The 27187-nt window shown below is 36.5% G+C and overlaps 1 protein-coding gene across 2 annotated transcripts in view; it reads left to right on the top strand.

Annotated features, from left to right (window-relative positions):
* SCFD1 (sec1 family domain containing 1) overlaps positions 1 to 27187 on the top strand; it is a 103500-nt gene that overhangs the window by 18765 nt on the left and 57548 nt on the right. For both annotated transcript variants that reach the window (XM_073010872.1, XM_073010873.1), the window contains 4 exons: positions 2391 to 2480; positions 8758 to 8813; positions 9790 to 9875; positions 12585 to 12684. In XM_073010872.1, coding sequence (XP_072866973.1) covers positions 2391 to 2480; positions 8758 to 8813; positions 9790 to 9875; positions 12585 to 12684 — 332 coding nt within the window. The remainder of the gene's footprint in view (positions 1 to 2390; positions 2481 to 8757; positions 8814 to 9789; positions 9876 to 12584; positions 12685 to 27187) is intronic.

Raw genomic sequence — 27187 nt, forward strand, 5'->3', positions numbered from 1 at the left:
GATAATAGTAATAGCTCACTCTATGCCAATCAGTGTTTTCAGTGTGTTACAATGTAAGCTAATTTAATCCTCAGAATAACTTTATGAATCAGAAATTATTTCCATTTTCAAGAATGGAAAACAGAGACATAGCTATTAAGTAACTTGATGAGGAAATGGTAGAGCCAGCTTACTAAACACGGGCAGTCTCACTCCAGAGATAACATTCTTTATCATTATGTAATCACATACCTAATTGTCTCACATGTTACAATGCTGTAAAAATTTTAAACAAATATTCCTAAATATGATTATATTAATATCATGGTATTGATTTGCAAATCTTTTTCATTCTAAACTTTCCATGGATTGGGAGCAAGCAGATTTATTACCTCAGTCAAACTAAGACTGCTATCTTAGACAAAGCAAGCCATTACCTCAAGTTGAGGTGAGGTTATTGATTAGCAGTTTATGACTGTTAGGGTTACTTTTCATTCAGAAATGTGGAACTAGGGTATAGGACTCAAGGGCTGGATGCTTCCATGTAGATTTTTCTAGTGCCAGTAATTAACAAAAATGTACTAGGGATTTAACTAAAAGGTTTGAAGTGTCTACAGATCACTTGTGCCACTGATTAATAAAATGAATTGGATGTGTTTCTTTGAATTGATATCCCCTGAATGTACATAATGCAAATTGTATCCTTTATGATATTTATTTCATCTGATTGAAATAGATGGTATTTGCAACACCTGAGTAAGGGCCCATTTCCTTCTTTTAGATTCTGTGTTGCCTGATTGAATTCTTTTGTGTGTTGTCTGATTGAATTCTTTTATGTGTTGTCTGGGTGGGCCAGGCTTTCTGTAGATAATTGGAGTTATCCAGTTGAAGTCTGCTTTCCTCTTATGGTAACCACAAGTGGTATTAAATTTTATATGTGTTTTCACTTTCAGGATATTGGGACATTAAAAATACTTTGTAAATAATAGTTTAGACAATCTTTCAACATTTAGTTATTGATCTACTTCATCAGATGCTGGGCCTTGATATTGTGAGAGGAAGATAAGTAAGTCAAGGTCTTTGTCAAAGACAGTCTACACAGCAATGTTTCTTAAAGCCTAGCCCCAAGGCCTGTTTGCATTAGAATTGCCTGAGGTGCTTGTCAACATTATAGGTGGTTCCCCCCACCCCCAAACAGAGTCTTGCTCTGTCGCCCAGGCTGGAGTGCAATGGTGTGATCTCAGCTCACTGCAACCTCTGTCTCCCAGGTTCGAGTGATCCTCCTGCCTCAGCCTCCCAAGTAGCTGGGATTACAGGCGTGTGCCACCACACCTGGCTAATTTTTGTGTTTTTAGTAGAGACATGGTTTCACCATGTTAGTCAGGCTAGTCTCAAACTCCTTACCTTAGGTGATCTGCCCACCTCAGCCTCCCAGAGTACTGGGATTACAGGTATGAGCCACTATGCCCAGCCTCAAAATTACAGGTTTTTTAGAATTATTCATATCCGTACAGAATCCCTAAAGGAAAGGGATAAGAATCTTTTTTAAAACTTCCAAAACTTCCAGAGAATTTTTCCCCATATTCCCTGAGTGATTCTTAGTAAAGTTTGGGAACTACTTATGTATACTCTTGTGGATCAGAAGAGAAATTTATATAACTTAATATAAAGAAAATGATATGCAATGTTGGTTGTGCCATAATTTACTTGCATTTCCTTTTCTGGCTGTAGTTGGGTAACAGAATCAGTAGTTTCTTGAGGCAATCTGGTGTTTATGAATAAAACTATGGAATATGATATTTATTTTCCTGTTTGCTCTGGCAAAAATTTTGTTAGTTTACATCGTGGGGTTGTTTTTCTTATTAGTAGTCTCCTGATCTCTGATATTAAGGTAGTTTGTTGTGGTTATTTATTTTTCTCTTTGAGGTGGTATAATTTTTAACAGATATTTGTTCACTTAAAAGAAGTTTAAAGCAGGCAGGGTGTGGTGGCTCATGCCTATAATCCCAGCCTTTTGGGAGGCCAAGGTAGGAGGGTCGCTTGAGCCCAGGAGTTCAAGACCAGCCTGGGCAACATAGGGAGACCCATCTCTACAAAAAAAATTGTTTAATTAGCAGGGCGTGGTGGCATGTGCCTGTGGTCCCAGCTACTCTGAAGGCTGAGATGGGAAGATCACTTGAGCCCAGGAGGTTGAGGCTACAGTAAGCCATGATCATGCCTCTGCACTCCCTACTGGGTGACAGAGCAAGATCCCATCTCAAAGAAAAAAAAAAAAAAGTTTAAACCAAAAAGATTTCGCTTACTGAGTTTTATTGTGTATCACTTAAGAGTTTAGTAATAATTTTAGGAGTTTCATAAAGATGAGGCATAAGTTTGGCTCAACTTTTTCTCCTTTTCCTATGTCATTTTAGCCATTAACAGGCCAGATATCACAGACACGGAAATGGAAACTGTTATGGACACTATAGTTGACAGCCTCTTCTGCTTTTTTGTTACTCTGGGTAAGTTTTCCAGTCTTTCTGGTTATTTTTCAAAGTAAATTGTTCAACAAGTAATTTTAATGTATTACACTGTAATGTGATTCTTTCTCACTTACCTGGATCTCTAGAGGTTCTCGAGTGGAGTAAAATATATATTCAATAGTATATAAAAACATGCTTCCAATAACTTGATGTGGTTCTCTTAACATTTAGCAGATCTTTTGAGTTGTCATTTTAGATGTCTTTGGTAATTATAATTTTCTGCTATATTTGAATGCCTTGGTGGTGACTTCACCACCTATGTGCATGTTAATTTTCTTTTAATATTTCATTATTAAAAATTTCAAACACATTTCTAAATAGAGAAATAAATGTTTGTTAACTGTTAAGTTCAGATGCCCAAGGCTCCAGAAAACTTTATGTATATAATACTAATCTACCTATACCTTCAAAATTTATTTTTAATTTTTTTTTCTTATTTTCAACTTTTATTTTAGGTTTGGGGGATACATGTGCAAGTTTGTTACAGGGGTAAATTGCATGTCACTAGGGTTTGGTGTACAAATGAATTTGTCACCCAGGCTATGGGTATGGTACCTGATAGGGAGTTTTTTGACCCTCATCCTCCCTGCTCAGGTTGACCCCAATATCTGTTATTGTCATCTTTGTGTCTTTTCTTTTTGTTTAGCTCCCACTTACAAGTGAGAACATGGGGTATTTTGTTTTCCGTTTCTGTTAATTCCCTTAGAATAATGGCCTCTAGTTATATCTATGTTGCTGCTAAGCATATGATTTCACTCTTTTTATGACTCTATAGTATTCCATGATGTATATGTATCACAAATTCTTTATCCAATCCACCCTTGATAGGCATCTAGGTTGATTCCATGTCTTTGCTATTGTGAATATTACTGCAATGAACGTATGGGTAGATGTGTCTTTTTCATAGAATGATTTATGTTCTTTTGGCTGTATACCCAGTAATGGGATTGCTGAGTCGAATGGTAGTTCTGTTTTAAGTTCTTTGAGAAACGTTCAAATTGCTTTCCACAGTGGCTGTGGAAAGCACACTGTGGAATTTACACATACACAGTGGAATTTACATTCCCACCAACAGTGTATAAGTGTTCCCTTTCCTCTGTAACCTCACCAACATCTATTATTTTTTGACTTTTAATAATAGACCTTCTGACTGATGGTGAGATGGTAACTCATTGTGGTTTTAATTTTCATTTCTCTAATGATTACTGATATTGAGCTTTTTTTCATATGCTTGCTGGCCACGTATGTCCTTTTTTTTTTTTTTTTTCTTGAGAAGTGTCTGTTCATGTCCTTTGGCCATTTTTTAATGGGGTTGTTTGTTTTTGCTTGTCAATTTGTTTAAGTTCCTTATAAATTCTGTTGGATGCATAGTTCGCAAATATTTTCTCCCATTCTGTAGGTTGTCCATTCACTTTGCTGATAGTTTCTTTTGCTCTGCAGAAGCTCTTTAGTTTAATTAGGTCCAATTTGTCTGTTTTGGTTTTCTGGTTGTTTTTGGAGACTTCAGCATGAAGTCTTTGCCAAGGCCTGTGTTCAGAATGGTGTCTAGGTTTTCTTCTAGGATTTTTATAGTTCGAGGTCTTACATTTAAGTCTTTAGTCCATTTTGAGTTTATTTTTGTAGATGGTGAAAGGAAGGGGTTCAGTTTTAATCTCCTGCATACAGGTAGCACCACTTACTGAATAGGGAGTTATCCCAGCACCACTTACTGAATAGGGAGTTCTTTCCCTGTTGCTTGTTATTATCAACATTATCGAAGATCAAATGGTTGTAGGTGTGGGGCTTTATTTCTGGGTTCTCTAACCTGTCCCACTGGTCCGTTTGTGTGTTTTTGTACCATGCTCTTTTGGTTACTACAGTAAAAGCTGTGTAGTAGTATACTTTGAAGTCAGGATGTGTAATGCTCCCAGCTTTGTTCTTTTTGCTTAGATTTGCTTTGGCTGTTCAGGCTCTTTTTTGGTTCTGTATGACTTTTAGAAAAATTTTTTCTAATTCTGTGAAACCTGACATTGGTAGTTTGATAGGAATAGCACTGAATTTGTAAATTGCTTTGGCAGTATGGCCATTTTAATATTGAGTCTTCTTATCCATGAACTTGGAACATTTTTCCATTTGTTTGTGTCATCTCTGATTTCTTTTTGTTTTGTAATTCTTGTTGTAGAGCTCTTTCACCTCCCTAATTAGCTGTATTCCTAGGTATTTTATTCTTTTCGTGGCTGTTGTGAATGGAATTGCATTTTTGATTTGGCTGTCAGCTTGGATATTGTTGGTGTATAGAAATGCTCCTAGTGTTTGTACATTGACTTTTGCATCCTGAAACTTTACTGAAGCTGCTTATTAGTTGTGGGAGCCTTTGGGCAGAGAATATGGAATTTGTGAGGTATAAGGTAGCATAGCCTGCAAAGAGATAGTATGACTTCCTCTCTTTCTATTAGGATGTCTTTTATTTCTTTCTCTTGCCTGATTGCTTTGGCTACGACTTCCAGTACTATGTTAAATGGGAGTGGGTGTCCTTGTCTTATTCAAGTTCTCAGGGGGAATGCTTACAGCTTTTGCCCATTTATTGTGACATTGGCTGTGTGTTTGTCATAGACTGCTCCTATTATTTTGAGGTATATTTCTTCATTGCCTAATTTGTTGAGGGTGGTTTTGTTTGTTTGTTTGTTTGTTTGTTTTAGATGAAGTCTCGCTCTGTTGCTAGGCTGCAATGCAGTGGCACAACCTTGGCTCACTGCAACCTCCGCCTCCTGGGTTCAGTCGGTTCTCCTGCCTCAGCCTCCCGAGTATCTGGGACTACAGGCACACGCCACCACGCCCAGCTAATTTTTGTATTTTTAGTAGAGACGAGCTTTCACCATGTTGGTCAGGATGGTCTCAATCTCTTGACCTTGTGTTCCACCTGCCTCGGCCTCCCAAAGTGCCGGGATTACAGGCGTGAGCCACCACGCCCAGCTGGGGGTTTTTTAAATAAAGTGATGGTGAATTTTTTCAAAAGCCTTTTCCGTGTCTATTAAGATGATCATATGGTTTTTGTTTTTAGTTCTTTTTATGTAGTGAAGCACATTTACTGATTTGCATGTATTGAATCAACGTTGCATCCTGGGAATAAAGCCTACTTGATCATGGTGGATTCATTTTTTTTGGATTCAGTTTGCTGATATTCTGTTGAAAGTTGTTGCACCTGGATTCATCAGGGGTATCAGACTGAAGTTTTATTTTTTTGTTTAGTCTCTGCTAGGTTTTGGTATGAGAATGATACTGGCCTCATTGAATGAGTTAGGGAAGAGTCCCTCCTCCTCGATTTTTTGGAATAATATCAGTAGTATTGGTACCAGCTCTTCTTTGTATATCTGTTAGAATTTGACTGTGAATCCATCTGGTCCAGGGCTTTTTCTGGTTCGTAGGTTTTTTCTTACTGATTCAGTTTTGGAATTTGTTATTCCAGAACTTCAGTTTCTTCCTTGTTAAATCTTGGCAGGTTGTATGTTTCCAGAAATTTATACATTTCTGTTAGGTTTTCTAGTTTGCGTTCATAGAGGTGTTTGTAATAGTCTCTGAGGGTTTTTTATATTTCTGTGGGGTTGGTGATAATGTTGCCCTTGTCATTTCTCATTGTGTTTATTTGGATTGTCTCTCTTTTTTTCTTTGTTGACCTAACTAGTGGTCTACCTATCTTGTTTATCCTTTCAAAGAAACAACTTCTGGTTTCCTTGATTCAAAATGTAAAGCACTGATGTAGATTGTCTAAAATTACTTGTGTTTAGTATCTAATATATGACTTTGTGCTTTACTATCACTAATGGATCAGTTTAAAAGCCTAATTGCAATTTTAATTTTTTAGACACTTGAAACCCTTAAGATCCTCACACTAGATTAATAAAATCTCTATGTCACACACACAAAAAAAATACGAGCTACCATGTATAGTCTTAAGATTTAGACAATGTTTAGATATGTAGAGAATTTATATGCAAATTGTATGACTCCCTCTTCTCAGGGATTTTTTTTCCCTTAATTTCCAGCCCTGAGCTCCAGTCTTTGATTCTTCAGCTCAGTAATTTTCCTGTTTTCTGCTTGAGTTCTTTCTCCTGTGTGCCATGTAATGTGTCAAGTACCCTCAGGAGAAAAGCTGGTTAAAAATATATATTACCTTATGTGATTCTCTTCTTTCAAGAGTTAACCCCTCCGGTTTCTGCCTGCTTTGAACTGCTTTCATTGCCCTCACATGGGTTGTTGTTGTTGTTGTTTGTATTATATAAAGAAAGCACATGTATACAACTTTTAGTGTTAAACAGACATAATTTTATTTCTATTTTGTCACCCTTCAGAGTCTGTAAAATTTTGCCAAATGCTAGAGAGGTTGCACTGCAACCTTCACCCCCCGGGTTCAAGCGATTCTCCTGCGTCAGCCTCCCGAGTAGCTGGGATTATAGGCATGCTCCACCACGCCTGGATAATTTTTGTATTTTTAGCAGAGACGGGGTTTCACCATGTTGGCCAGGCTGGTCTCGAACTCCTGACCTCAGGTGATCCGCCCGCCTCAGCCTCCCAAAGTTCTGGGATTACAGGCATATGCCACCATGCCTAGCCAGTGATTTATTTTTCAAAGGAGAAATTGAAATTATTGCCAATCTGACATAGAAGGATGTCAACACTAAATTGTTACATGGGGAAAAACAAGTTTTAGAACAGTATATATACTATCTTATTTTTGTTTTTTTACATATATACATGCACTTATTAGACTATATGTAGAAAACAACATGGAGCATCCATTTCTAATTCTAATGGGGGTTATTTGTGAGGGCTGGAATCAAGAGGGTTAAGTTTATACATTTCTAATGTTATTTAAATTTTTTATTACAAACATTTATAACTTTTGCTGTCAAAAGAAAACACAGTTTTGAAAAATTTGCTATTTTGTAATTTTACTTTTGCAATTGACTGATATTTCCTATAGAATCTAAAATTGACAATTTCAGCATATAAATATTACAGTGTTCTCAGTTTGTCTTATGAGACTTTCAGTGCAATTGAACTTTCTATTTAGGATTTCAACCTATATGAATAATGTATTTTCTATTATTTAAATTGGTATTTATAAAAAAACTACAGTATTTTATTGTCAATTCGTAAAATAAACAAAAACTAGCAGTCCCCAAATTGCTAAATTAGCTAAGCTCTTTTCATTCTTTTCTTTTAAGTCAAATTAATGTGAGTCCTGTGAGTAGAGTAAGCTTATGTATTGAAACTGCCTAGGCCAGGTGCAGAGGCTCACACCTGTTATTCCAGCATTTTAGGTGGTTGAGGTAGCAGGATCACTTAAATTCAGACCAGCCTGGACAGCATAGAGAAAAAAAATTTCTGACATAGAGTCTCACTCTGATGCCCAGGCTGGAGTACAGTGGTGTGATCATGACTCACTGCAGCCTCAGATTTTCCAGGCTCAGGTGATTCTCCCACCTCAACCTTTCCAGTTGCTGGGACCACAGGCACACACCATCATGCCCAGCAAATTTTTTGCAATTTTTGTAGAGACAGAGTTTTGCCAAAGTAGCCAGGCTTGGTGGCCTGTGCCTGCAGTCCCAACTACTCAGGAGGCTGAGGGGGAGGATGGTTTGAGCCCAGCACGTCAAGGCTAGCCATGATTGCACCACCACACTCCAGCCTCCTAGCCTGGGTGACAGAGTGACACCCCGTCTCAAAAAAAAAAAGAAAGAAAAAAGAAAAGAAACGAAACTGCCTGTGGGAGATGAAAATACTGATTTAGTCAATCCATTGGAAAAAATGCAGTCACACTGATGGGTCAGCTCCATGTAGTTTTCTTCTGACTCCCTGTTGTTTTCTTTATTAATGGGAAGGTTCATTTCTGAAACTTGCTTTTACCCTTGAAATTATAAATCTGTTATGTGAGCTTGTGGGGGAAATTATAAATCCTTTTATGTGTGCTTGTTGGGGGGAGGGTTGAAAAATTACCTTTTGAGTACAGTGTTCATTATTCAGATGATGGGTGCACTAAAAGCCCAGACTTCACCACTATGCAATATATGCATGTAAGAAACCTGTACTTGTACCCCCTAAATATATTTTTTAATTTTTTTAATTAAAAAAAAGGAAAAATAAATACATAAAATAATGTATATAACGTGAAATTGTATGTATCTATCACATCTGTTAATTTTGATGCTGACGTATTTTATAAGTATCTATTTTAATTAAGAGCCAAGATCATTTCTAACATTTGTTGTTAAAATAGGTGCTGTTCCTATAATCAGATGTTCAAGAGGAACAGCAGCAGAAATGGTAGCAGTGGTAAGTTCCTGCATATAGCACGTGGAGATAAATAACATTGTGTGAATTGTTTTTCCACAAGTAACACAAGTGTTTTGTTAATATTTAAATATGTGATTGCTTGGTTGTAGGTACCAATAGCAAATATTTTTATCTTATTACATTGAGATTCCACCAAAGATAAAAAGTAATTGTTTACTTCCATGTGAGAAAGTAAAATTATTTACTCCAGTGTGCTATTCCAGTCCTATTTCTTTTTTTAAAACTAAAATGTATATTCCTCATTTAACCAAGCAGGATTTTACACTTATTTGATCCCCCAGATTATTTAATATTTAACTTCATTTAGCAAATATTTATTACTAATCATAACCATTTTTAAAATGGTGAAGTGCTTTTTGCTATCTCACTATATTGAAGTAAAATATTAAGTATAAAGTAAGTGTTCATAAATTTCCTTTAAAGATTAAGAAATGAGTAAGGGATTAGAGAAATTATAGAATTACTGAAAAAGAGGGAGGTATTTTGGAACTTTATTAGCCCAAGTGAATTCCTGACTGGTGGAAGACCGCCTTCTTCCATACGTTCCATTTCTCTTCTGAGGCTTCTTGTACTCACCACTACTTTGTTCACTCCTACCCACCCAAGTCAACATTTCTCCATACAGACACATTCCTTGATAAAACAGTCATGCTTGGGAAAAGAGTGTGGGTTGTCACTGCAAAGCATTTCCCATAGCCAAAGTAAAATTAGTCAATGGAAAGTTCTTATTAGTGAAATCAGGCCTGACTCACAGTAGAAAAGGCACTGATCTTTGTAAGTCCAAGTTACGATGATATTGAAGTGGTGAAAAGGAGCTAAAATATTTAGATTTTGGATTTGCTATTTGTAAAGAAATTCCAAGCTTCTTGGTAATCAAACTAAAAACATATTATGAATTAACCTCCATAAAGTTACATGAAACTGTTAAGAGTTAATCTACAATTTTATTTTTCAGAAACTAGACAAGAAACTTCGAGAAAATCTAAGAGATGCAAGAAACAGTCTTTTTACAGGTGATACACTTGGAGCTGGCCAATTCAGGTATTACTGTTATTAAATACACTTACAAGCTTAAAAATATTTGTAGAGTTTTTTTGTTACTGTTCTTTTATCATCTATAAGAAATTTTTCTGTGTATAAGACTTTGAAGGTCAGAAGCCGTTTTCTTTCAATTATTAAACTGCTTGGTAGTTTTTCACAGAGTGAAAAACTTCTGATACTTGTATCTGTTTCTACCTTTATTAATCTAATTTCCGTTTTATACTTAAATACTAATAGTCTAAACTTGCAAAACTTTTTATCATTGTTAGCATTTCTAGCATGAGTAAGTAATGCCAATGTTTTTGGCTGCTTATTATTCAATAGAAATGCTAAAAAACCCTATACATTATAGTATATTTAACTTTTGATTGTTAATAGTAATGGAGTAAAGAAGTAAAGAAACACACTCAAATGGCTGAGAATTATTTAAAGAAGAGATTATATTGTGGAAAATTAATTCTTAACCCCAGTTTAGATGAATTAATAAATAAAGCCTGTGAGAATAAATAGATGCCCAGAGAAATAACTGCCCACTAGAAATAATAATTTCATAATAACCTTCTGTAGACTTCAAGTCAGTCTGGTGTCTTCTACAGCTTTATAAACTACTTGTGTAATACGGAGTTCACACTAACACTGTGTTTCAATTGTTTGGTTAACTGTCTCAGTTTCCACGTTATTTTAAATGGTTCTATGATTTCATTGCTGGTTTTAAATATTCTTCAAAATTTTTCTCATTAGGTAGAAGAAAAACATCAATTTCTCATCTGATTTTTTTTTTTTTAAGAGAACCTACCCTGTGTCATACCTTACTTAATAGTTCTCTGGTATAGGCCTTAGAAACCAATATAAAGGCACTGTTTTATTTGGATAATTTTTTAAAATTTATTCACATTATCATAATATGGGCGTCTTGTTTCTCAACTTGTTGGATGTGTTTCTTAATCATTTTCATTAGTGGTCACAACCTTGCTGGACTATTGTTAAATACATTTGAATCCAACCGTAGGCTGGTGATTTTCAACTAAGAGCAGTTTTTGCCCACCCATAGCCATTTGGTAATGTCTGGAGACATGTTTGGTTGTCATAACTGGTAGGTGTTACTAGAATCTTGTAGTATACATTGTAGGATGCTGCTAAACATCCTATAATGCACACCACAACCCCCTATAACAAGAAATTATCCAGCCCCAAATGTCAGTAGTGCTAGGGTTAAGAAACCTTGCGGTAGGCCATCCTCCCTTACCTTCCATCTAGCTCTGGTGTAATAAATCATAGTAGATTGCGAGGGTGCCACTCTGACTTTTTATCCCAGAGTCAATGCAGTTAGGAAAGTCCACTGTCCTATACCCAGAAGAGTGTAATGAGTCACTAAAATAATGAGGAGTCTATGGCAAAAGGAAACATGTAAACAGATAGTGATGCCTTTTGTAAAGTGATATGCACTCCTGATATGATAGTACCTCTAAAGCAGATCTCTAAAACTAATGTAGACACATGGTAACCAGATGACTGTGCCTCAGTTTGCTTTTGGTAGTAGTTTATTTCACATCTAAATTGTAATAATGGAGTAACAGTACATGAGATGTCATATGCCTTCTCTGTTAAGGGGATAATAATATAATTAGGTACCATTATGGCATTATGTTTTCATTTTGTATATTATAGTGGTATAGAGTTTTTTGAGGCTCTACTCCAGGATCTCCTTTTTTGAGTTTGTGTTTATAGGGAAAAAATTATAATTTATGAAACTGTCAAACATTTGTGTAAATTTATAAGCTTCTGCTCTCTTTGTTTTCCCTGAAGCTGACAATAACTATTCCTTATTGCCTTTTTTACAAAAATGTCAAAACCATCTGAATAGAAGCAGCTTATTGTTTTGCTAACTACACAATTTATTCTATAGAAATATTTACATAGAGTTTTTTCCTTAAAGTTTCCTGGCAGGGCATGATAACTCACGCCTGTAATCCTAGTACTTTGGGAGGCCAAGGTGGGAAGATCACTCGAGCCTAGGAGTTCAAGACCAACCTGGTCAATGCGGTTAGATGTCCCCATCTCTAAAAATAATTTTTTTAATTAGCCAAGAGTGGTGGTGTACACCTGGAGTCTCAACTAATTGGGAGGCTCAGGTGGGAGGATTACTTGAGCCTGGGAGGTCAAGGCTGCAGTGACCTGTGATTGTGCCACTACAGTTCAACCTGGGTGACAGAGTCTCAAAAAAAAATAAAGTTTCCAAAGTAAAATTTGTAATCTGGCATCATACACAAGCTCTAAGTAGTCCAAAGCATTACTGTAATTATGTGACAATGTAAAATTTGTTTTTTAAAAGCCAGCCTCCCCCATCTCTATAAAAATGTTTAAAAATTAGCCAGGTGTGTGGTGGTGCACACATGTAGTCCCAGCTACTCCAGAAGCCGAGGCAGGAGGATTGCTTGAGCCCAGGAGTTCAAGGCTGCAGTTAGCTATGATTGCGCCACTGCACTCCAGCCTAGGTGACAGAGCAAGACCCTGTCTCAACAAAAAGCAAAGTATTGTGGTGCTTGCTTCAGCAGCACATATACTAAAAAACAAAGTATTATGAATTGTCAATATTAGCATACTATTATTCATATCAAAATGGCATATACTGGAAAGTAGTAGAATATTTTAAATGTATACACTGGTATCAAGAGTTATGTAATTGTTTTTTTTAATATATATTTACAGCTTCCAAAGGCCCTTATTAGTCCTTGTTGACAGAAACATAGATTTGGCAACTCCTTTACATCATACTTGGACATATCAAGCATTGGTGCATGATGTACTGGTAAGAGATTAAATACAGCACTTATTACTGAAATGTAGTAACATGCAGTATTTCCCTTAATTTAAAATTAACATCATGGCTACAGAAGCAAAAATGAGAAGGATGGAACTGAGACCTATGAACAAAACAAGTGAAGGGATTTGGTATTACTGGGCGTGGATGCTGGAAAATAGTGAACCATTGAAGTTTAAAGTTTCAAATTTATGATCTTTATAGGGTAAAGTAGTGGTTTTGTTGGCCAAGGAAAAGAAGGAAAAGAAAATAATTGAAGAAAATGGACTATCATGTTTTATTTTTAATTTTCAAACTGAATAAGTAAATAAATGTGTTCTCCCTTAAGAGAAAAGCTACAATTTCTCCCTTTTCTGTGGCAATCAGTTAAACCTCATTTTATGTTAAAAAAAAAAAAAAAAAATAGTATTTTTTATGTTATACCATATGTTTTCTGAAGTAATCCCACATATCTGATTTTATGTTTATAGCAAAAATTTGTATTTATGCATATGTAAATTTAGCTGGTAAATGTTGTGTTTAGCATGTGACATAGGTGAATAAAACACAGCTTCAATCTTCAAAGGCAATGGAAAGAAAATAGCTACACGAATAATTTCTCTATGAGACACTATGTAATAGGGCCAGAATAGTCTCTATTTGATAGATAGACATTAAAGAATTTGAACTCAAATCATTGGCTTTGTTAAAACTAACACTGTAGTTTAATAACTCCTAGCTCAGGACTCTAGGGATTATACTATATAATCATATCATGATTGTAAAGATTGCCCAAAATGTCATATAAACAGGAAATGAAATACTGAGTGTAGTGGCTCATGTCTATAATCCCAGCACTTTGGGAGGCCAAGGCAGGTGGATCACATGAGACCAGGAGCTAAAGACCAGCCTGGCCAACATGGCGAAACCCTGTCTCTATTGAAAATACAAAAATTAGCCAAGCGTGGTGGCACATGCCTGTAATCCCAACTATTTGGGTGGCTGAGACTTGAGAATTGCTTGAACCCAGGAGGTGGAGGTTGCAGTGAGCCAAGATTGTGCCACTGCACTCCTGCCTGGGTAACAGAGCAAGACCTAGTCTTAAAAAAGAAAAGGGAAATGAAAGACATGCAGTAGTTGATTTGGTTTATTTCTTTAAAACCTGGATATTGGCTCAAAAGTATTTATTTAAATCAGATTTAGGATTACTGATGGAAATTGGCAGTTCTCCTATACCGTGACTCTAGGATGAGTGTCAAAGAAATAGCAGTCAGCTTTAGTTCAGTAGAGAGGGCAAGAAGAATCAAAGGGACTCTTGGATTAAACCCTAAGTAGTAGAACATGGAAGCTGGCTTTAGGAGGTCAAGTAAGAGGTGAGAGAGGAGGAATTCAATTCTACCAATATTTGAGTGCCTACTCTTTAACACACTTTCTAAACCCCGGCTTCAGTAGTAACAAAAACAATAGCTTTCCTGGCTTTCTAGAGCTTATATTCTAGTAGGGGAAACAGGCAATAAATAAAATAAACTTGCAGCATTTCAGAAGGTGGAAGATACCCTGAAGGACAGTAAAGTAGATAATGGTGAACAGGAGTGAAATTTTAAAACAGGGAAAACCTCACTGATAAAGTGACATTTGAGTAAAGATCTAAAGGAGGTAAGGTAGTGAATTATATAGCTATGTGGGAAAAGAACATAAGCAGAAGGATGCCTGATATGTTTGGAAAGTGGCCAGGCAGCCAGATGGCTACAGTGAAGTGAGGCAGGGGAAGAAGAGAAGGAGAAAAGTTGAATAGGACCCAGGAAGCAATATAATACAGAACTCTAGGGATTATAGTATGTAATTGTATCATTATTGTAAAGGCCATTGAAAGGACATTGATTTTAATTTGATGGAAATGGGGAACTACATAGGATTCTGGTATACATTTTAAGACTGTCACTCTAGCTGTTATATTGAAAATGGACTCCTTGGGGGCACAGGAAGAGCAAGGAGATCAGTTAGGAGGCTGTTGCAGTTATCTTAGCTGAGACGATAGTGGCTTATACCTTGACAGAAATGGTAAGTGCTGTGATTTTGATACTGACTGTAAAGTATAGGATTTGCTGATGAGTTAGATGTAGGGAGAGAGATAACTCAAAGATGACTCCAAGGTTTTAGCCTTTGCAAATGGCAAGACATTGTTGTTTAGTGGGATGAAAAAGGCAGTTTCCCCAGGGAAGATCAGATGTTTAGTTTTGGATATGTTAAATGTGAGATGCCAGCCAGGCATGGTGGCTCATACCCGTACTCTCAGCACTTTGGGAGGCCAAGGCAGGAGGATCACTTGGGCCCAGGAGTTCAAGACCAACCTGGCAACATAAGGAAGCACCATCTTTACAAAAAATACAAATTAGTGAGTTGTGGTGGCACACCTACTCAAGAGACTGAGGTGGGAGGATCAGTTGATCCCCAGCAGGTTGAGGCTACTACAGTGTACTGTGATCACACCACTGTGCTCCCGCCTGGGTGACAGAGTAAAGACCCTGTCTCGAAAGAGTGAGATGCCCATTAAGATACCAAAATGTAAATGTTGAGTAGGTAGTTACATGAGTCTGGAGTTCAGGAAAAAAGTCCGGTCCTCAGCCTCCCAAAATGCTGAGATTACAAGCATGAGCCACTGCGCCCGGACGGAAAATATTTTTAAATGAGGGAAATTACAATATGTTTGTATACTAATGGGAATGATCCAAAGAGCAAAGTTAATGATGCAGGAGATAAGTGTGTCCTGTAGGTGGCATTAATGAGCACTGTAGACCAGAATTTCTCAACCTTGGCATTATTGACATTTTGAACCTGATCATTCTTTGTTGGGGGACAGGGGGAGCTGTCCTGTGCATTGTAGGATGCTTAGCATCATTCCTGGCCTTGACTCTCTAGGTTCCGGTGGAACTTCCTCAGTTGTGACAACCAAAACGTCTTCACACATCGCCAATTATACCCCAGGTGGCAGAAAGAGGCAAAATTGCCCAGTTGAGAGCCATGGTTACAGTAGGCTGACGATATGAGTTTCAGAGCTAGAGTAGTTTTAGGAAAGAGGGCAAGTAAAGAGTCTGGGAGTAGCAAGGAAGACACCTAATTCTAGTCTCAGATCCAGTGGTATGAGCTGTGAGAGGTTAAAGAAAAAAAAAAAAAAATCATGTTCCCATTTGAGAAGGCTGCAGGGGTTAGCCAGTTGGAGTTCAATTAGAGCAAGAAAGAATGGGGAAAGTTTAGAGAGGATGTTCAGAATAGGAGATTTTGCTGATGACTGAGTGTGGGTTCCAGAAGTGATGACAGGATTTCAAGAGTAGAGTAAGAATAGGAGATGGGGTCTCAGTGGGCTTGGGAGTTAAAGAGTTGTACAGGGATTAATGGGCATTAATAAGATAGTATTGGTAGTCTCAAATCATATTTGGTTGGTGGGGCCCTTACTGTTGGGTGGGAGCAAGGGGTGAGCGTCTTAATAAGAGCATAGCATACAGATTCCGGGTACCTCATCACACCTGCCAGTGGTGGTGTTAAGGCAATCTAAAAACACTGAGTTGTCTAGGGATCCTTTCCAATTTCCTGAATTTTAAGAGTCCCAGGGCTCCCTCTTCACTCCCCTGGATGGAGGAATTTAACGTACAGGGTGCTTTGAGTACAGGAGATAAGACACATGTACAAATAATTGCAACATGAAAAGAGTAGACTCAGTCTCCATTGTCAGAAGAGGAAATTGGGAAATAAAACTTAGGGCAGAGACTCCCTAAAACCAAACAAGGATAATACTGGTCCTTGATGAGGTTTTCACTATTTCAGAATGAGATGAGAATAAAAAAGACTATGAAATGTGTTTTTATACTGGCCTTTATACTAATTTTTATTTCCTACTATTTGAAGTGAAAAATATCCTTTTAAAAATGAAAGGTGGTGAAAGTAGATGGTAGAGTTGTTTTTGTTTAATCTTCACATAAAAAGTTGGGAATCTTTGAAGAGATTGATTGTAATTAACTGTACAACTTAACGTGACTTAATTCTGTTCATTAATCCTAATGTAGTTTCTGGATGTGAACAAACTATAACTGAGATGTCATAAATTATAATCACATACATTTTTGTTGATTGTTAAACCTGCTACTTTTGAAGGTCCTCAGAGCTTTTAAAACACTTAATAATTATACCCTTTGCCTCCACAAGATGGAGTAACTAGATAGTAAATGTTAACTTACAATTGCAGTTTACTTTTTGTATTAAATGTCTTTGCCTGAAAATCTGCACCATTGATAATTGCTTATATGTTAGACCTTAGAAACAACTATGGAAATTCACACAGCTTCCCTCTGTGTCAGAAAGATAAGTTTTCTCATTTTAAACGGGAAATGCACTCTTCTGGTAAAAAAAAAAAACAAAAAACAAAAAACAAAAACAACAAAAAAACAAGTTTGCAGTACCCATCTCTTTTTATTGGGATATAGGAAGCAAAATTAGTAATTAGAAGCCCTGATTCTTTTTTATTATATCTTGGTTGCAGGAGGGGTGAATTTGATTGTTCAGCTGGAGAACTGTTGACTTCAGTCAAAGGGATGGACATTATTTTATCTCTGTGTTTTACTTGGCCTTTGTTTTTTCAAATCTTAGATTCTCTTTTTGAACTGACTCTGCCACTGACTCTTATTATTTGAAACATTAAATCGGAAGTTATACTAATATACATAGGGACTTTAATTAAAGTTTACCTTTTTTTCCAGTCAAGAATTAAAAAAAAAGAAGTGGTTTCCAAATAAATACATATTTTTTTAAAAGATTGTAAGAAAAGCATTTTATTTTTTATTTTATTTATTTATTTAATTTTTTTGAGATGGAGTCTCACCCTGTCACCCTAGCTAGAGTGCAGTGGTACGATCTCGGCTCGCTGCAACCTTCGCCTCCCAGGTTCAAGTGATTCTCCTGCCTCAGCCTCCTGAGTAGCTGGGACTACAGGTGTGTGCAACCGTGCCTGGCTAGTTTTTGTATGTTTAATAGAGATGGGGTTTCGCCATGTTAACCAGGCTGCTCTAGAACTCCTGACCTCAGGTGATCCACACGCCTCAGCCTTCCAAAGTGCTGGGATTACAGGCATGAGCTAATGCACCTAGCTAAGGTTATAAGAGAAGCATTTCAGGAACACCTATTTCCTTAAAGATGTATAATTGTGGTGTAACAGATGCCTAGATATAGTTCAAGATTGATGCTTTGAGTCCAGGGTTAACATTCTATTGATCCTCTAATATTTATTAACACAAAACCTCTTGGTCAGCACTATGTAGCCTAATTTCAAGCATTTGCCTAAAAGTCAAAAGTGTAATGTAAACTTTTACTCATTTAATCCAAGCAAATACATATTTTACTGTACTTGATAGGAAGTATCTACTGAAGGTCTGTAGGCTATGTAAAAGCCCAGAAGATATCCCTGATTTCATTCACTTTTTAAAAATAGCACTGTTTCAGTATATCTCCATATTTGTTGCTGTGTCTGAACTTGGACTGAATTTTTATTTAATCTAAGGGAGAAAAAGAGTGTGTACTATTTACTGATCTAACTTTAGCTGCTATAGTTTTTATTTTTTTGCCTTATATTCTAGTTGCATAACATTTGTGTATATTTATGATGGAACATTTTACAAAGATTTAATACTATATTTTATATAATCAAATATATTCAAAATATTTGTATTTCAGCATAATATAGGATCATATAATCAATTAATAATTATATAATCAATTTAAGATATTAGATGTTTTTTCTTTTTATATTTAAGTCTTATAAATTATATATTTTACATTTACATCACATCTCAATTCAGACTAACCACATTGAAGGTACTCAGTAGCCACCTGTGACTACTGGCAACTGTATTGGACAGTGCAATTCTAAATCATAAGGCCCAAATTCTTTACTACTTTTAGAGATTGAATGAATTGCTTATGAGCTGAAATTATCACATGAAGACTGGTAGAAATGTTTGCATATTGCCAGCAGTGTATCTGGTGGGTGGAAGGGTTCCAGCTTCTGAGTCCTAGGGTTGTAAACAGCTCTGCTTTAATAAAAATGAACAAGCTTCCCAAATATATTGCTGATGCTGTAAAGAATACCTTGGCCTCTGAATTAAGATAGGTTAGGTTGTGCTACGTAGTCTAACCCTCTAACCTCGGTGGCATAAAATAATAAAGATTTTTTTTTCTTGGTCATAGTATTTATTGTTCCTTATCCAGTATAGATGAGCAAAACAATTGTGGGTTGTACTTCATTTTTTTGGTACTGTTATGAATGAAATTTTTAAAACTTTTACTAGGGAATATTTCAAATAACACAAATACAGAGAATACTGTAATGAACTCATATTTACATTGTTCAGCTTCCCTGGTATTATATGATCTATACTTCAGCATGTATCTATTTTTTAAAGTTATAATCTTACCCGACAAAATTAATGATAATTTCCTGGTAAAATACCCGCTCTGTATTCATTGTTTCAAAGATGCTTCTTTACAATTGGCTTGTTCAAATAAGGATCCAGAAATACATCTATACATGGCATTAGTTGATATATCTCTTAAATCTCTCAGTTCCTCCCTCCTCGCGTCTTTTTAATTGCCATTTTTTGATTGAAAGAATGAGGTCCTTTTTCTATAGAATTTTCTACATTTTGGCATTTGGCTGATTATATCCTTTTGTATTCTCAATACTTCCTTTAAACTAATTGATTGTGGAAATTGATTAGATCTCTTTCAATTCTTTGTCAAGGCCACTTTACTAGCAGTGTTCTTTAGTTTCTATTTTATTCTTTAGTTTCTGTTTTATTACATCAGGTGGTACATAATGTCTGTTTGTCCTAATGTTAGTGAACAGATTGATCAGTAGGTTCGGGTATTGTCAGCATGATCCATCCATTAAGGGTTCTCCATAAATCTTTTACCTAAAGGTTTAAATGTCACTAATAATTATTCCCTCTTTGTTTTAATTACTGATGGCAAATGGTGATTTTCTGATACTGTTATTCCTCCTCCATCTTTTTAGCCAACATGCTTATATAAAGAACTTTTTTTTTTAATCACCTACTTAGTGATTAAATCAAATGCTTGATTGTCTTCATTTGTCAATTTTCAGAATTAGTGAGTACCCTAGTAATTTGCAGAGGCAATCAATGAAGTCATTTGTTTTAGTATCATTTTATGAACTAACAGATTTTTATATTTGAGATGTTTTTACACTGTTACAGTCATTTATTTTGATGCTTGAATTATCTCATTTTTGGCCTGTCATGTTGGTCTTGATACCTTCTTGACATAACCCCATCAGTCTTTGATAGTTTCTTTGCTTCCTGGTGTGAAAAATATCCTAAGCTAATCATGTTCATTTTCTGCCTCAGACCTGGATGCATCCATTTCTCAAAAAGCCTTTGGTTACTTTGAGTGACAAACAGTGGGTACCACAGTCTGGGCTATTAGGGCTGTTTATTTCTAATGGGATACTTTTGCTTCCAGACATTTTCCATGGTGAAATTCTCTGAGGTTAAAGAACCCTTTTTTTTAAAATAACAAGTTGTAGTATTGTGAAATTGTAAAATTACGTTAGTGACTGTTGACTTTGCATACAATTTGAAAGCATCAGTGGAAGGCTGAGTCTTCCTGTTTCTTCCTAACAAACATGTTTTAATCCCTGCTCTACTTATGTTTCATTTGAGAGACTGATTTATGTGAACCAAAGAAACCAGATGACTGTAAAGCAGAAAATATTTGGATTTAAATTGTTAGATGGATTAAAACCACATATCATCACCATGACTGGGAATTTTGTTTCTTCAGCCACTCAGGAGAGCTGTGCCATTATAAATACACATTTACATCATTTTAGCTACAAGCCCATCTTAATATATATGTGTCTGTTGTAGAGGGATGGATGTCAAATAACATTTGATGTGTAACTTGTTCTCTAGAGTAAAGCTTCTGATCTCTTCTCATTGAGTTCCATAGTTATCCATGCTCTTTGAGGGTAGAAAATTGTTCATTGTTGTGTATAATTGATTTCTCTGTAAGAAATAGAATTACAGTCTCTAGGAGCTTCTGTAAATTGTCATTAGAGGCATTATCACCACTTTATCAAATGTTGAACAGAAACTGGTTTTGAAGCATTTAGAAACAGTAAAAATAAGTTTTAAATTCCCTTTTGCTTTGGTACCTAGTCTTTAACATTTTCTCTTATGGAAATTAGTTTTAGGAATGAGCTTTGAAAAATAAATTTTTCTCATAATGCTTTAATTTTCCCTAAATCCAATTGAAACTATTATAGGTATTGAAACCCTGATATATTAGTCTGTTGATCTATCTTATGAAGACAATGATCCTTATTCCTGTCTTAGAATTCTGTCTTCTATTTAATATATTATCATATTTTGTCTTTTACCTGCCTTTGGCAAAAAGTGATGAAACTCATAGCTTTTGTTTTACAATTAAAATCTTAAGTATGAAAGAAATAATTGTGATTTACAGGAGGAATATTTGCCTGCTCTAGAGAAAATACACACAAATGTATTTGTGTGCATTAAACATTTTCTTTATCATTTCTTCTCTCATTGGTGTCAACCCTATTCCCCAAACTATTTAACTCCTAAGATGAAGATTTTCTCCAAAGAAAATACTTCTTTTTGGAGATGAGAATCCTCCCTAAGATTGTGTGCAAGGATGAGACAATATAGGTGCTCATCTTCAAATGACTGATGGGACATTGCTTTAATGTGGAGAAAGGATAGAAGCCAAAGCCGTGGAAGATGTTGGTGGAGCCAGTGGGTAGTTTCCTTTCCTCTTCCTCACATCCCTTAGTTCTGTTCAATTCCATCGTTATCAGGAAGTATTTATATGTGTTCCCAGTTTTAAATAGATTCTCCCTTGTATTTTATTTCTCTTGTTGGTTAATTTGATTGTTGGTTAAATTCTTGCCAAAATAAAAGATATTTTTATTTTGCTTTGCCTGTGAACTACAGGTCGGCATAAATAGGTATTGCCTATATTATCCAGAGATTATTTTGTTAACATAACTCTCTCTGGCTCTACTGATGTGCTCTTAACTTGGGAAAGGAAAACAAGACTGCCGAAGGCTTCTCAATGTTTTTAGCATTTCCTGATGGGATTTATTTATATATAGTGATTTGGGGCACCTTTGTCCTATCTTCTAAGTTAGCAAAATGTGACTGTCAATGGAAACAGATTAGACTTTACCATGTTAAAACTAATTCTGTTGTCTTTTATTTGTGTATAAATGTTCAGTTGCTTTAACATGATTGAGTACAGCACAGAATGTTTTAATTTCCTAACTTCAAAGATTGAAATTACCTTTATTTGCCTTGCTATTACACAAACAATGGAAATATCCTTGCTATTAAATTATTTCTCAGAATTCTTAACATCTGTTATTCCTTTATTATTTTGTGTTTTAAGTATTCCATCAATACTTCAGTAATAACATGCTTTCCTACTTTTAAAGCAGGAATTTTCGCTAGCAAGTTAACTTTTATTTTGAATGAGCTGTGTCATCACCATGGAAATAGTACTTCACTAGAAATTCTAGTTAATAACACTTAAGTGTTTAAAGATGTTTCTCTTCAATATCTTTTATTTTGTTAGAGTTTTTTAAATCTAGGCTTCTTCCCAGATGTAGCTGTTATTGTTTAAAATAGTTTTCCACAGTTGTGCTATTTTTACTTTCTTCCTATATGGATGATTTTTGTGCAAAGTGAAGTTTAGATACGAGGATGGGAAACTGAGAGGATGAAGTAAAGTCACTTTCTTGCCCTATTATAATATGAGGGGTCTATAGGAAAAACAGTAATAGAGTGAAATATAACGTACTATACTTTTGTCATTCCAACCATTTATTATAACTCTCTAGTCTTTAAATTGCCTATTTACCACCTGAGGCTACCCATGTTCTGCACTACAGGGAATTTCAAGTGATAGAATCTAATTCCACTCACTCTCTTCTCGCTGTGATACAATTAAAACATATTGCTTAAAAGCACTGCCTCTGAAGTCAGACTGCTTAGTTTTAATCTTGGTTCTGCCACATATTTATGTATAACTTTGGACAATTTTTTATACCTCAGATTTTTCTTCTTGAATGGGAATTTTATTACTGCTTCTACAGGTTATTGTAAGGATCAAATGACTTAATATAAGGTACTAAGAATAGTGCCTCGCAAATGAAAGATAGCTATGCTTCTGAACAAAAGGCAGCAGAAACTTCTGCAGACTGAAACGTCCCTGTCTGACAGCTCTGAAGAGAGCAATGGTTCTCCTAGCATGGTGTTTGAGCTCTGAGAATGGACAGACTGCCTCCTCAAGTGGGTCGCTGACCCCCGTGTAGCCTAACTTAGAGACAACTCCCAGTAGGGGCTAACTGACACATCATACACCCAGGTGCCCCTCTGAGACAGAGCTTCCAGAGGAATGATTAGGCAGCAATATTTGTTGTTCTGCAATATTTGCTGTTCTTCTGCCTCTGCTGGTGATACCCAGGCAAACAGGGTCTGGAGTGGACCTCCAGCAAACTCCAACAGACCTGTTAGACCTGAGGGACCTGTTAGAAGCAAAACTAACGAACAGAAAGGAATAGCATCAACATCAACAAAAAGGACATCCACACCAAAACTACATCTATAGGTCACCATCATCAAAGACTGAAGGTAGATAAAACCACAAAGATGGGGAGAAAACAGAGCAGAAAAGCTGAAAATTCTAAAAACCAGAGCACTCTTTCTCCAACAGAGGATTGCAGCTCCTCGCCAGCAACGGAACAAAGCTGGACAGACAATGACTTTGGCGAGTTGACAGAAGTAGGCTTCAGAAAGTCGGTAATAAGAAGCTTCTCCAAGCTAAAGGAGGATGTTTGAACCCGCTGCGAGGAAGCTAAAAGCCTCGAAAAAAGATGAGACGAATGGCTAACTAGAATAAACAGTGTAGAGAAGACCTTAAATGACCTGATGGAGCTGAAAACCATGGCACGAGAACTACGTGACGCATGCACAAGCTTCAGTAGCCAATTCAATCAAGTGGAAGAAAGTATCAGTGATTGAAGATCAAATGAATGAAATGAAGCGAGAAGAGAAGTTTAGAGAAAAAAGTAAAAAGAAAGAAAGCCTCCAAGAAATATGGGACTATGTGAAAAGACCAAATCTATGTTTGATTGGTGTACCTGAAAGTGATGGGGAGAATGGAACCAAGTTGGAAAACACTCTTCAGGATATTATCCAGGAGAACTTCCCTAACCTAACAAGGCAAGCCAACATTCAAATTCAGGAAATACAGAGAACACCACAAAGATACTCCTCGAGAAGAGCAACCCCAAGACACATAATTGTCAGATTCACCAAAGTTTTAATGAAGGAAAAAATCTTAAGGGCAGCCAGAGAGAAAGGTCGGGTTACCCACAAAGGGAAGCCGGAAGCCCATCAGAGTAACAGCGGATCTCTCAGCAGAAACTCTACAAGCCAGAAGAGAGTGGGGGCCAATATTCAACATTCTTAAAGAAAAGAATTTTCAACTCAGAATTTCATATCCAGCCAAACTAAGCTTTGTAAGTGAAGGAGAAATAAAATCCTTTACAGACAAGCAAATGCTGAGAGATTTTGTCATTACCAGACCTGCCCTTAAAAGAGCTCCTGAAGGAAGCACTAAACATGGAAAGGAACCACTGGTAACAGCCACTGCAAAAGCATGCCAAATTGTAAAGACCATTGATGCTAGGAAGAAACTGCATCAACTAACGGGCAAAATGGCCAGCTAACATCATAATGACAGGATCAAATTCACACATAACAATATTAACCTTAAAATGTAAATGGGCTAAATGCCCCAATTAAAATACACAGACTGGCAAACTGGATAAAGAGTCAAGACCCATCAGTGTGCTGTATTCAGGAGACCCATCTCATGTGCAGAGACACACATAGGCTCAAAATAAAGGGATGGAGGAAGATCTACCAAGCAAATGGAAAGCAGAAAAAAAAAAAGCAGGGGTTGCAATCCTAGTCTCTGATAAAACAGACTTTAAACCAACAAAGATCAAAAGAGGCAAGGCCATTACATAATGGTAAAGGAATCAATTCATCAAGAAGAGCTAACTATCCTGAATATATATGACCCAATACAGGGGCACCCAGATAAATAAAGCAACTCCTTAGAGACTTACAAAGAGACTTAGACTCCCATACAGTAATAATGGGAGACTTTAACACCCCACTGTCGACATTAGACAGATCAATGAGATAGAAAGTTAACAAGGATATCCAGGAATTGAACTCAGCTCTGCACTAAGTGGACCTAATAGACATCTACAGAACTCTACACCGCAAAGCAACAGAATATACATTCTTCAGTAGTTCAATAAACTATTGAGAGGTTTTAGCATGAAGGGCTGTTGAATTTTGTCGAAGGTCTTTTCTGCATCTGTTGAGGAAATGCACTCACTGGTTATCAGAGAAATGCAAATCAAAACCACAATGAGATACCATCTCATACCAGTTAGAATGGTGATCATTAAAAAATCAGGAAACAACAAATGCTGGAGAGGATGTGGAGAAATAGGAAGGCTTTTATACTGTTGGTGGGAGTGGAAACTAGTTCAACCATTGTGGAAGACAGTGTGGCGATCCCTCAAGGATCTAGAACTAGAAATACCATTTGACCCAGCGATCCCATTACTGGGTATGTACCCAAAGGATTATAAATCATGCTACGATAAAGACACATGCACACGTATGTTTATTGCGACACTATTCACAATAGCAAAGACTTGGAACCAATCCAGATGTCCATCAATGATAGACTGGATTAAGAAAATGTGGCACATATACAGCATGGAATACTATGCAGCCATAAAAAAGGATGAGTTCATGTCCTTTGTAGTGACATGGATGAAGCTGGAAACCATCATTCTGAGCAAACTATCACAAGGACAGAAAACCAAACACCGCATGTTCTCAATCATAGCTGGGAATTGAACAATGAGAACACTTGGACACAGGGTGGGGAACATCACACACCGGGGCCTGTTGGGGGATGGAGGGCTCGGTGGGGGGATAACTTTAGGAGAAATACCTAATGTAAATGATGAGTTAATGGGTGCAGCAAACCAACACGGCCCATGTATACATATGTCACAAACCTGCACACTGTGCACATGTACCCTAGAACTTAAAGTATAATTAAGAAAAAAAGGATAGCTATGCTTTTTGTGATTTTTCTCTTTGATGGACTCCACATACAAGTAAAAGAAGGCTGCCTCATTGCTTCTGTAACTTACTAGATAGAAAATAGACATGTTAGGCCAGACACAGTGGCTCACACCTGTAAGCCCAGCACTTTGGGAGGCCGAGGCGGGCGGATCCCAAGGTCAAGAGATCGAGACCATCCTGGCCAACATGGTGAAACCCTGTCTCTACTGAAAATACAAAAAGTAGCTGGGCGTGGTGGCGTGTGCCTGTGGTCCCAACTACTCGAGAGGCTGAGGCAGGAGACTCGCTTGAACCAGGAGGCGGAGGTTGCAGTGAGCCGAGATCACACCAGACTGCTCTCCAGTCTGGCAACAGAGTGAGACTCCATCTCAAAAAAGAAAAAAAAAAAAAGAAAATAGACATGTTACTCCACCATGACAATTAGACATCTGTAATTTTTCAAATCCTGTTTTTTATGTCAAAAAGAAAAATGGCAAGGAAATAAATTGTTATAAAACATTTATTTGAGAAAGTTACAAGGTTTATGTTAAGGACCTAGAGTCAGTATTGATAACCTTGTTTTATCTAAAGGAGATTGAATTGCATTCAGTATATTTAATTTGCTAAGACCTAGAATAGTCATTAATTTAAAATATATACAGATACCTTAGAACTAAGATAATTATATTTCAGTCATGCTGGATAATTTCTCCATACTGTATCTTCCTTCTTAATAATTTACTTGTTGATAGCCATGTTTTATTTCTCACTATTCTTTAGTTGGCATTGAACCATAAAATGCTGCTATTTGTGAGGGAACCCATAGATGTAATGCAAGAAGTTGGGGGAAAGATAAAAAAGATACTTACTTTTATTTTACTTTTATATACAAAAAACTAATGGTTTTTTGTGGGTTTGGTTTGGTTGGGTTTTGGGTTTGGGGTTTTTTTTTGTTTTTTACAAAAAGGGTACAAAAGCCTCACATGAATAAAATTAGTCCTAGGCAAGAAAGTTTAGCAACTACTGGCCTGACTTAAAGTTTATGTGAAAGAGGTGCATCACTTCTTATTATAGCATCTATTGTAATTTTTAAAATTGCAATTCATCACTCAAGTGACATATCAGAATATTGACTAAGAGTTTAAAAATATTTACAATAACGTTTGTTACTGGAAATGACCAAGCATCAGGAGGCCTGGTTACATAAGTTGATTTAGCCAAACATTGGACTACTGTGTAGTTATGATAAAAGTGAAGTAGAC

This window comes from Chlorocebus sabaeus, chromosome 24 (assembly GCF_047675955.1).
Source record: "Chlorocebus sabaeus isolate Y175 chromosome 24, mChlSab1.0.hap1, whole genome shotgun sequence".
NCBI lineage: Eukaryota > Metazoa > Chordata > Mammalia > Primates > Cercopithecidae > Chlorocebus > Chlorocebus sabaeus.